The sequence below is a fragment of the Cucurbita pepo genome, chromosome LG14, assembly GCF_002806865.2.
Source record: "Cucurbita pepo subsp. pepo cultivar mu-cu-16 chromosome LG14, ASM280686v2, whole genome shotgun sequence".
Lineage (NCBI taxonomy): Eukaryota > Viridiplantae > Streptophyta > Magnoliopsida > Cucurbitales > Cucurbitaceae > Cucurbita > Cucurbita pepo.
In genome coordinates this window covers 1,063,039-1,074,286 of record NC_036651.1, presented here as the reverse complement: position 1 = coordinate 1,074,286, position 11,248 = coordinate 1,063,039, and the positions used below count along the sequence as shown (strand labels likewise).

The 11,248-nt window shown below is 35.5% G+C and overlaps 2 protein-coding genes and 1 non-coding gene across 3 annotated transcripts; all 3 read left to right on the top strand.

Moving 5' to 3' along the window:
• Positions 1 to 2,682: 2,682 nt before the first annotated feature.
• Positions 2,683 to 4,605, top strand: LOC111809846 (flavanone 3-dioxygenase 3). The gene is given in 2 exon segments (XM_023696286.1): positions 2,683 to 3,447; positions 4,007 to 4,605. Coding segments are annotated over 2 exon segments (1,323 nt in total). The 5' UTR covers positions 2,683 to 2,701; the 3' UTR covers positions 4,584 to 4,605.
• A 2,024-nt stretch (positions 4,606 to 6,629) lies between these two features.
• Positions 6,630 to 10,599, top strand: LOC111809718 (pre-mRNA-splicing factor CWC25 homolog; the record flags this gene model as incomplete). The annotated part of the gene is given in 5 exon segments (XM_023696111.1): positions 6,630 to 6,689; positions 7,971 to 8,113; positions 8,320 to 8,461; positions 8,560 to 8,724; positions 9,642 to 10,599. Coding segments are annotated over 5 exon segments (1,257 nt in total), but the record flags the coding sequence as incomplete, so codon positions are not given.
• A 567-nt stretch (positions 10,600 to 11,166) lies between these two features.
• TRNAH-GUG lies at positions 11,167 to 11,238 on the top strand. Its single transcript has one exon. It is a non-coding gene; the product is annotated as a tRNA-His (tRNA).
• The last annotated feature ends 10 nt before the right edge of the window (positions 11,239 to 11,248 follow it).

Genomic DNA, 11,248 nt, shown 5'->3' with positions numbered 1-11,248 from the left:
ATCGCTGCCATTTTCAGGATTTTTTTTTTTTTTAATTAAAAAAATGTCTCTATTTAATTTTAGATTTTTATTGGTTAAATTTGATATTTAATTTTATTCCTTCAAATTAAAAGTTATTAAATAAATAATTTCTTCAATTTTTAAATTTTTTAAAAATCTATTAGGGATTTCAAGATCAAATCGTCATATAAGTCTTATTAACCATTTTTTCATTATATTAAAATATTTTTTTTAGTCATAATTAACATATTTTAGCATTTATTTAATTCTTAAAATTAGGTTAAATTAAAGGTTTAGTTTATTAATTATTTAATTTCATATATGTGTCAAATATATTCTTGGATTAATTTTTTTTATTATTAAACTTATCCAAGTAAATAAAATGACTCCTTTTATGTAATTAATGTTTTATAAGCTATGATATTGTTATTATCTCATTTTCTCGTTTACCCATAACGGAGGAGTCGCCCCTCTGATCAGATGATGAGCTCAAACTCAAATCAGTCATCTCTTCCGGATATAATGATCCCAGTTTAGCCCTTCCTTGTCCTGTAGTGAACCAAGTCCGCAGGTACACTAAGCCACCTTCTCTTAGTACGGGATACTAACCTGTTCGTTTGTCTTTAGAAAATGATGGAAAATTTATTATGTCTAGGGAAGGAATTGATGCAAAAGCGGTGTAGCGTTGAACCGACCTTTCTAAGGATGAGGATGGTAGTTCGGGTATGTATATATACGTATACACAATTATGGTAAGTATTGAGACGAGTGAAGAACGACATAATGGATGCATACGTGTATTTTTTTATTGCAGAATTATTTGTATTAGATAAAAATATAGATAAGGATTCATTCCTGACGTAACAACATTCTACCGTCTATGAAAATATTATTTTAAAGAGTTTGTTATTAAAATACTTTGTAGATATATTAATTTTTGGTACTTATTGATTATACAGATATAAACTCATCAATGACGTAACAACTTTATACGTTAATATAATAATATAAGAGTTTATTTTGAATACAAAGTAAAAATTATGTTTATATATTAAAGTGGACCAAAGTTTTCAGTGCCAAATTAAAGGTTGAGATTATAGTGAAGTAAGGTCAAAATGGAAATTGGGGCATTGCAATGTGAAATGAAGGCAATGGATTGACCAGGCAAAGTCTTTATTTGTATTTTTATTACTTTTTTATTTATTTATATTATTTATTTTTTTTAATATCCTTTTGACTTTTTGAATACAAAGAAAGAGGATATCATTTTATGTGGACGTCCAAGTGCATGGGAGCTCTATGAACTAGGATTCTTGTATATTAAGAAAATATCTTGTTTTAAAAATTATTCAAAATATTATTTTAGTCGAGGTATTTTTGGTTTAATGATTATTATTTCAATCAATTAGGACTCATTATTATTTCAATCAATTAGGACTCAATAAATAAGTAATATTAGCTCGGGAATGAACTCAAAGTTCAATATTTTGAATGCATGGGATAACATAGAAGGAATTAGGTCACATTGGGACTGAACTCAAGAACGTTCGACATAGGGAGCTTAGGAACATCGATTTTAAGTGAACTTACTGTTGAACTCGAAGGAATGAAATTGTTTATTGCAAGAATTATTGCGATTTATAGCCTTATTTACGTGTTATTAAATTGTTGTTATATTAGTTTGGACTTTATGATATTTGTACTTTTTCTTATGTTTATTCCATTTATTTTTTATATTCCATAGACTTGTTATAAATGAAAATATAAAATAATGACGTGTCAGACGAAAATAGTTTCCGGCGCACCTGGTCGCAAGCATCAAGGTGGACAAAAACTCGGTTCCGCGTAAAATTTTTCATTTGAAATTTCAAAAAATAAAAATAAATAAAATTCTTATGCTCCTCTCTCTCTCTCTCTCTCTCTCTCTCTCTCCTTCCTCATTTTACTCTTTAATTTGCTTCTTCGAAAGCGGTGGCTCCCCAGATTTATAGCTTATTATTATGACGTAATTATTATTTTAATTAATATTTCGCAAAATCTTAACCCGGACTTTCTATGACCCTCGTAAATGTTCTTCTATTCTATTCCTAATAGACGAACACAACTCTCCACAATGATATGATATTGTCCACTTTGAGTGTAAGCTCTCATGACTTTACTTTGGGCTTTCCTAAAAGACCTCACCTCAATGTGGAAAAGACCTCACCTTAATGTAGAGAGTATTATTTGATTATAAACTATGTAGAGAGTATTATTTGATTATAAACTCATCCCTAAAAGACCTTACCTCAATGAAGAGAGTATTATTTAATTATAAACTCATCCCTAAAAGATCTCACCCAAAAATCAAATTATAAAATTATAAAAGTATAAACTCAACTCTAAAAAGCCATAGATTAGAAAAAAAAGAAAAAAAATCAACTAAATCAGCCAAGGTTAAGTATTCCGATCATCATAGGCATCGTAGGATGCGTAGGATGCGAATTAAAAAATCTGCATGCTCTCTAATAACTAATAGATATAAATTTAAAATACTCCTCTCCCTACCTATATATCCAACCGAAAATAACTATCATGACCATCTAATCTTAGCAAGATCGGAGATTAACCTTAAAATTTTAATCTTTAATCTGAGAAAAACTAAGTAAATTAATTGCATCCCTTTTGTTTTTGGTCCCACCCCATAAAGTAGAAACAAGGTATGCTAAAAGTAATGTTTTGGATCGTAGTTGAAAGCGCTTCAAAAACCCCCTTTTCACTGGATATCCTTTTTTGGTCTGCATTCAAAGCAACAAAGATACGCGGTTCCTATATAAACCACAGTATTAGTCTTCCTTCTATCTCATCTTCTCATCTCCTTCCTTTCAAATTCAACCTTCAAACCATGGGGCTAGGAGGTGAGAGTTCAGGGTCATTTCCCACAGGACAGACTGCACAAGAGAAAGGCTTAAACTATGTCCCTAATGCTTATGTGATTCCTACCCCACAGCGCCCGAGTTTGTCCCCGGAGACCGCCATTGTTCCCATCATTGACATGGCTTCGCTAAGATCAGATGATTCAGCTCAAAGGTCCCTCGCCATTGAAGTGCTCAGAAAAGCTTGCATTAGCATCGGCTTCTTTCAGGTAAAGTTCCAAGCAACCTACCTACCTACCTCTTTTATATTAGCTAGCTCTTAACTTCAATTTGTTTTTCTTCAGATAATCAATCATGGAATCAGCAAAACGGTGATGGAGGAAGCACTAAGCCAAGCCAGGGAGTTCTTTAACTTACCACTAAAGGAGAAGATGAAGTATAAGTCAGATGATGTTAGCAAAGCAGTCAGGTATGGAACAAGCTTGAAAGATGGAGTAGACAAAATAAAGTTTTGGAGAGTTTTCCTCAAACACTATGCTCATCCATTGGAAGATTGGGTAGACTCCTGGCCCACCAATCCCCATACTTATAGGTAACTCAATATTTTAATTCTCCATCTCCACTTCTGACCCAATTTCCATTCCTTTTCTTTTCCTGATTACCATGCAAAATTTACTTACATGTGAAATTCAACAGAAACAATAAAACCATTGGACCGCCAAAGAGATCACCGCTATGCATATGCTGACGCCTATGAACCAGAACTTCAGCTAACAATGTTATTTTTAATTATGCTAACATTGAGTATGGTCTAAAAGTTTGGACTCTTTTTATGCATACTCAGCATACTATTGAGCATTCTTCTATAATGAACCATAAATATAGGACTTGAAAGGCACTCACCAATAAATGACAATCAAAACAGGACAGAGAGTACTACTTACCGACAAAAACATGGACATCTCTGATTAAAATATCAATATAAAAACACCCCCCAAAAGAAAACTATTATTTAATCTCTTACTTTGAGAAAACAACATATCAGTTGAAATTTTATATGATCCTAGGTGCATATTTTCTTCAGAGATATGTCCTTGTGTTTTACATGTATATATATACATATTATATATATATGTGTACGACCGTTTCAGGGAAAAGATGGGACAATACACCAAGGAGGTGAGAAAAGTAAGCTTAGAGATAGAGGAAGCCATAACTGAAAGCTTGGGTTTAAGACCAACATACCTCAGCAGCAAAATGGCTGAAGGAGTCCAGGTAGTGGCAGTAAACTGCTACCCGCCCTGTCCACAGCCAGGGGTCGCACTTGGGTTGCCACCACATACAGACTACAGCTGCATAACCACAATTCTGCAAAGCAGCCAAGGACTTGAAATCATGGACCCGGCTGATGGGAAATGGAAGATGGTTCCTAATGTTGATGGCAGTCTGCAGGTCCATGTGGGCGATCATGTGGAGGTTCTAAGCAATGGGCTTTACAAGGGTGTCGTCCACAGAGCCATTGTCAATTCTGAGAGAACAAGAATCTCCATTTCCAGTCTACACAGCTTGGGAATGGACGAGAAAATGAAGCCTGCAGAAGAGCTTGTGGATGAACAAAATCCTATCAAGTATAAAGAGAGCAGCTTCAATGATTTTCTCAAATTTCTCTCCAGCAACGATCTCGCAGAAGGAAAGAGCTTCATCGACACACTCAAGATCCAGGATTAATCTTCAGCTTTCAGACTGATGATGCTTGAATCAAGTTTATCTTATTATGAAGGTGATAATATACTAATTACAATAAAAGTAGGTTGCATAAGGAAGAAAGGAAGACAAAAAAGAAAAAAGAAAAAAAGAGTTTTTCTCTTCAGCGATTGGTAGCTTAGGATCAAACAACTTTTCCTCCCTATTCTTGTGTGCGCCCAATAACAGCGCTATTTTTTATGGGGGTCTGAGATTGTTACTGGGATTGTCTCAAGGGTTTAGATGTTCTTTTTATTGCTTCTGTTTTCACCACATGTTATATGTAGTGCTTGCTCTCTTTCTTAATATATATACTAGATTATTTTTCATATGCATCTGCACATGACTTTTGTTTTCAATTCATATCAAATGAATATTATAATTTGAATAATTAAGCATCTACTCTCTAAACTTCTAGAGTAAGAATCGATTAACGTTTTAAGAGATTATAAAATCACTTAGAAACGCTTCGATCCAAACATACTCTAAGTTCAGTCAATTAACAACGATTCAAACATTACTTAGTAGTAAGATATTAGTGATCATGTCAAAGATGAATGTTCTACTCCCGTTCAGCTATTGTTGAACTCGAAAAGATAAAAAAAATGCACAAATCAACTTAATTTATGTCGTACCTGAAGCACAATTTAAACATGGATTAGATAGTCAAGCACTCGTCAGCTGAGAGATTAGATATCAGATACTTGAATTTCGACTCCTATATGCAATGTAGTATATATGCATAGATTATATAATTTTATCATGAGCAAGTGAATGCAAAAAACTTAGAGAAAGTCAGATTCGAGAGAAGTCAAGTTAATTACCAATTGATGTGCTCGGCCATCAGTCAGGACATTTATCAAACAGATTAGTAGCAATTTTTCTTGCTTCGGCTACATTTTCTCCCTGCCGTTACCACCATATCTTGCGCACCGACACACTTTCAGTATCATTCTCTCCTCATCGCGAAAGAGAAATTTATAGAAAAGAGAAAAATGTACCGATCGACGAGCTGGAACCGATTCTCCAATGAATACTACTCGCATTCGGCCCCGTCCTCGAAGTCAGGGCAGGCGTCGCGATTGTGGTCGTCCGCAATGAGCTGCCAATGAATGATCCGGTCGCCGAGATGGTGAAGCGAGAGAAAGCGCGAGTCAAGTTCGCCGAATCTGCCGTTCATGTGATTCCGCTCGTTTTGCTTCTCTGCACCATTTTTTCTGGTTCATCTCAAATCCAGGTAAGTGAAGATCATGACGCAGGTAGAATTCGAGTTCTTCTCCTTGGAATCTTTCCTTCCCAGCATTGATTTTCCGGGAAAATGAAGGGAAATTTCCCCGTTTCCACTAATCCAACGAATTAATCCATTCGCTTTCCGAGAAGAAAAAACAAATTGTTAATTTACACCGACTTCAAATTTTAAGAATTATACTTTTTTTTTTTACGTGTAAACTGAACTTGACAGATTTTTTAGTTCAATGAATCTCTTATTTTTTAAAAAAAAGTTAAACTGAGTTATTAAATATAAAATTAAAATTTATATCTTAATACAATGCTTTCAAAATTTTATATTTCATAATTTAAAAAATGGTTAAATTGCTCACGATTATATAAACATAATTATTATTATTATTTTTTTTTTTTAGAATTTTAGCGGCAAAACTAAGAATGGAATAATATATTTTTTAAATTTAAGGATGAAAACTATAATTTAATTTATTTATTATTATCATCATTAGCAAAACTTTATTCTTAATTTTAGGTTCAAACTTTAAATATCAGTTCATTTTTTAGATTATAAAAAGTTATTATTTTTTTTTATTGAAAAAGTTAAGCCTTTATAAACTTTAAAAAAAAATAAATAAAAAAAATCCTTTCCTTCTTATCTTGGGCCTCGGTCAAGATTACTATTGGGCCATGAAATTGCGCGCGAGAAGAAGTGGCGGCGGCGACCGTCCGATTCCCAATCAGAAAATCGGATTCTTCCCCACAAGACCACCGCGCCGGTGGCGGAAAATCTGATCCTCCGTTTGAAACTTGATTAGAGACACGGCATTGAAGTTCTTGAACAAGAAAGGATGGCACACTGGCAGTCTCCGTGTTAAGGATATTTAGTAATAAATTATACTTTCCCGTATATATTATATTTGATATTTTATTATAAGGTAAATATTAGATATTTGCCTTATTACCATAGGTATCTTTCCATTTATTGTTATTTCCATTTATTACTATTTCCATATCCTTGTAATTTATTTGATTATAAATAAGATAACTTTCACACCATTTAGGTGTGGTGGATTAATCAAACATTCACATGGTATCAGAGCCATTTTGGTTTAGCAACCCGGATCCTTTCTTTTCAATGGCTTTTGAAATATTCTACTGTTCTTCTCCACCACCCCTGCTGGCTTTGACGCCGCAGGAGCAGTCTTCATGGCTACCGCAGGCGGAGCCGATTAATTACTCTTCGGCTCCACCCTATTGACCTCCAAATCATCCTTCACCATACTCTGTACATACAACCTTACCTTTTCCAAACATAGTCTCTTTCATTCTCTTCTCAATTTTTCCTTTATCCTTCATCCTTCACAGAAACCCTAATCTTAGGATCTTCATCAGCATTTCTTTCGGAAATATACAGAATCTCGATAAGCCTATCGACCTTTTGCAGAGATTCACCTTTGGAATCTAGGCGCCGCACTGGCATCTTCGCCAACCAAGTTGCTGCCGCCCTTCTCGCCAAAATTGGCTCCTTCGCCCCAATGTGGCGACTCTTCCGGCTGCCCTTTTTGCCAAAATTGGCTCCTTCGCCCAATGTGGCGACTCTTCCGGCTTCAACATTGTCTTTGTCCCTTGCTCTAGGTTTCCCCTTCTACTTCTTGGGGTTAGACATATTCTCACCAGAGCCAAGGTAGCATCGTCGCTAAGCGACAATCCCTGTTTATGGGTTAGACATATTCTCGTCGAAGCCAAGGCAGCATCGCCGCTGAGCGGCGATCCCTCTGCAATTTTCGATGGCCAAGAAAGTGTTTCTTTACGCCTCCTCTGAACCAGGTTGTTGACATCTTCACGAAAAGTGTTTCTCAACCTCTTTGAATTTTTCAGATTCAAGCTTCACGTTCGTTCAAATCCGACGTTCAGCTTGCGGTGGGGTGTTAAGGATATTTAGTAATAAATTATAGTTTACCATATATATTATATTTGATATTTTATTATAAGGCAAATATCTAATATTTGCCTTATTGTCATAGGTATCTTTCCATTTATTGTTATTTCCATTTATTACTATTTCCATATCCTTGTAATTTATTTGATTATAAATAAGATAACTTTCACACCATTTAGGTGTGGTGGATTAATCAAACATTCACGCTCCGGAATATAGAGAACGTGTGGAAGGCGGAGCAAAAGCATGAGGCCGAGCAGAAGAAGTTGGACGAACTCCGCAAGCAAATCCATGAGGAGAAGGAGCGCCAAGAGTTTCGTCTTCTCCAAGAACAGGCCGGCCTCGTTCCGTATGTTTTATCTTCTATATTGTTGTTAACAGTTTTAATTATGCATTTGATTCATAGTCTGTAAGTTTCAAATCGGATTCGATCTCTGAATAGATGAGGATTGGAAACGTTGCGTAGATTAGGGTTACCGCCAAGGCGATGGTTAGGGCTTAAGTAGTTCGATTGTTTTGAGGAATATTTAAATTTTGGACTATATGGCGTTCCAGGAAGCAGGAAAGATTGGATTTTCTTTATGAATCGGGTTTGGCAGTCGGGAAAGGTAGCAATTCCGATGGATTTAAGAGCCTCGAAACTCTACCTACTACTACATCTACTGCTGCGGCTGCCACTGAACCATCTAGTTCCAAGGTACTGTTCCACTCGCTGTTAATTTGTGTGCTTCGGCTATCTCTTCGTGGTGCTCAATTATGACTTTTTTTTGTTGCTTTCTTGTGTTGTTTCTGCAGGAAGCCGCTGCCCCCGGTGCTCTGTTTGAGGATAAGCCTCATTCTGCAAATGACTCATGGAGGAAGCTCCATTCTGATCCCTTGCTCATCATTCGGCAGCGTGAGCAACAAGCTCTTGCCCGCGTAAAGAACAATCCTATTCAAATGGCTATGATTCGCAAGACTGTAAGTTCATTTTTTCCTTGATGTTTTTTCTTCTCCTTATATCGTTTTAACCCTATCAAGTTCTAGAACTTTTACTGTCCTAACATGGGCTTTGGAAATTATATTGAAATATCCTTTTTCCATTCATTATTCTCTTGAGAAGGTTTCTGAACTATGTCCATGGACACTTTGTGGTAGAGAAAGCTGGTGGCTTATCTTAATTCCAAGTTATCCTTTGAGTTGATGTAATGGATTTCTCTGCATTTCTCACCCTGTCGATAGGAACTAAAGATGAATCTATGATCAGAAAGTTCCTTTCGGTATATCTTCATGACTAGTCAATTGTGGCAAAAGTGGCAGCTTGTTGATAAGGAATCAACCCGAGAGAAAGCTTTGATACCAAATGATAAGGAATCATTACAAGGGAAGTAAGATTCGTATTACCTTGTTGATCGAATATCTCAAGGTAAGAATACTTGTTTGAGATTCGAATCACTCCACAAACAAGATCGATCATGTCTAACTTGAATGATTCTAAACATGCAATCTAAACTACATAGAATTGCAAGGAAACTTAGTCATTTGCTAAAGGAAAGCACAAATGCTCATTTTACTGCATTTGCTAAGTCTCCTTACAAATACAACACACATGGTTCTATATAACCTCAAAGGAAATATATATCTGATCTTGAGCCTAAAGCTCTTATACCAAATGATAAGGAATAAGAGATTTCCCTTGAGTTGATTCCTTATCACTTGTGTTAAACAATTCCCCCGACAAATAATGAACAGCCATATCAAGAATGTTCTGGTACAATAATTTTCATTCTTGTAATAGAATCTCTGTTTATCTCATGATCGTATTATCTGCAAGCTCTTTCCCTTGTTTGACTTGAAGAATAGATCTGAGGTGTTTTCTTCTTTAAAAAATATATTAGGTTGAAGTGGAAAAACACAAGGACAAGAATCCTGATGACAAAAGAGAACGGAAGAAGCATCGCCATAGTAAATCAAAACGTCGTAAAGCTTCTTCTCCAGAAAGAGATTATGATTCTGAAAGTGTCAGCCCTGAGATGCAGAGAAGGAACCATGATCGTGACAAGAGTTCAAAACATGATGTTCATTCTTATTCAGAAGATAGAAGAAGCAAAACTGATTATGTGAACGAGAGGGATCGTGATAGAGGCTCGAAATATGATCAGTCAGATCGAAAGACGCCCAAAAGCAATCCTCATGATTATTATGCAGAAGAGAGACATCATGACAGTTGAAAGAGAGACAGAGATTCTTATACTCACAATGAAAAGGACAGTACAAAAGTGGGGGAATCAAGAACTCGTGAACCGAATGCTTCTAAATCTCCTTACGAGCCACGCCATAAGCATCGTAGGCCTGCTACCAAGCTTTCAGAAGAAGGGCGTGCAGCCAGGCTGCGTGAGATGCAGCAGGATGCTGAGTTCCATGAAGAGCAAAGATGGAGGCGTTTGAAGAAGGCAGCCGAGGATGATGCACTCGAAGCCGAACAAAATGCAGTGCCCTCGAGCCGAAATTTCTTAGACACTGCTCAGAAACGTATGTATGGTGCCGAGAAGGGAGGAAGCTCAACGATCGAGGAGAGTATTTGTTGGAGGACATACTATTCACAGGGTAAATCTGAGATTGAAGCCAACGCTTTTAGACGGTAATGCACATCACTTGTATACTTTGCTTGTGGTTATTGTTTAACATCATCCAATGTGATCCAAGTCATGTTGATCACATTCATATATGGTTTGTTTAAATTAAATTGCTGATTTTTTTTCTAATGATATACTGAAATTATGAACCTGAATCACATTGGATGTATACATCTCTCAATGAACGAAATTTGCCTAAGGAAAGTGGTCTTAATATGTATACTCTATAGTCAAAGTCTGTCTTGTTTGGGCAACTTTTGAAGATGCCCAATTAATGTATTCAATGTTCAGCTTATTATTGTACTCTTTAGCTTAGTTTTATTCAGGTAGTTTAATGGTCAGAATTTTATGCAATGTTTAGTTTTATTAAATTAATACGTTACTTTAATTTTTAAATTTAAAATTATCTCACTCATTTAATATTAATATTAATGATGTGCTGTAGTTTAGTGGTGAGAATTTCACGTTGTGGACATGGAGACCTGGGCTCGAATCCCAGCAGCCACAATTTTACTTCTTAATCTTAATCTTCATGCCATATTTGATTTTAGTTAATTTATTTTATAAATTTTAGCCACAATCTTACTTTTTAATCTTAATCTTCCTGCCATATTTGGTTTTATTACTTTATTTTATAAAATTTAAATTAATCTCTAGTTAATTTATTTTATAAATTTTAGCCACAATCTTACTTTTTAATCTTAATCTTCCTGCCATATTTGGTTTTAATTACTTTATTTTATAATTTTTAAATTAATCTTGCTTATTTAGTCTTCATATTAATTGTGTGGCTGTAGTTTAGTGGTGAGAATTCCACGTTGTGGTTGTGGAGACCTGGGCTCGAATCCCAGCAGCCACAATCTTACGTT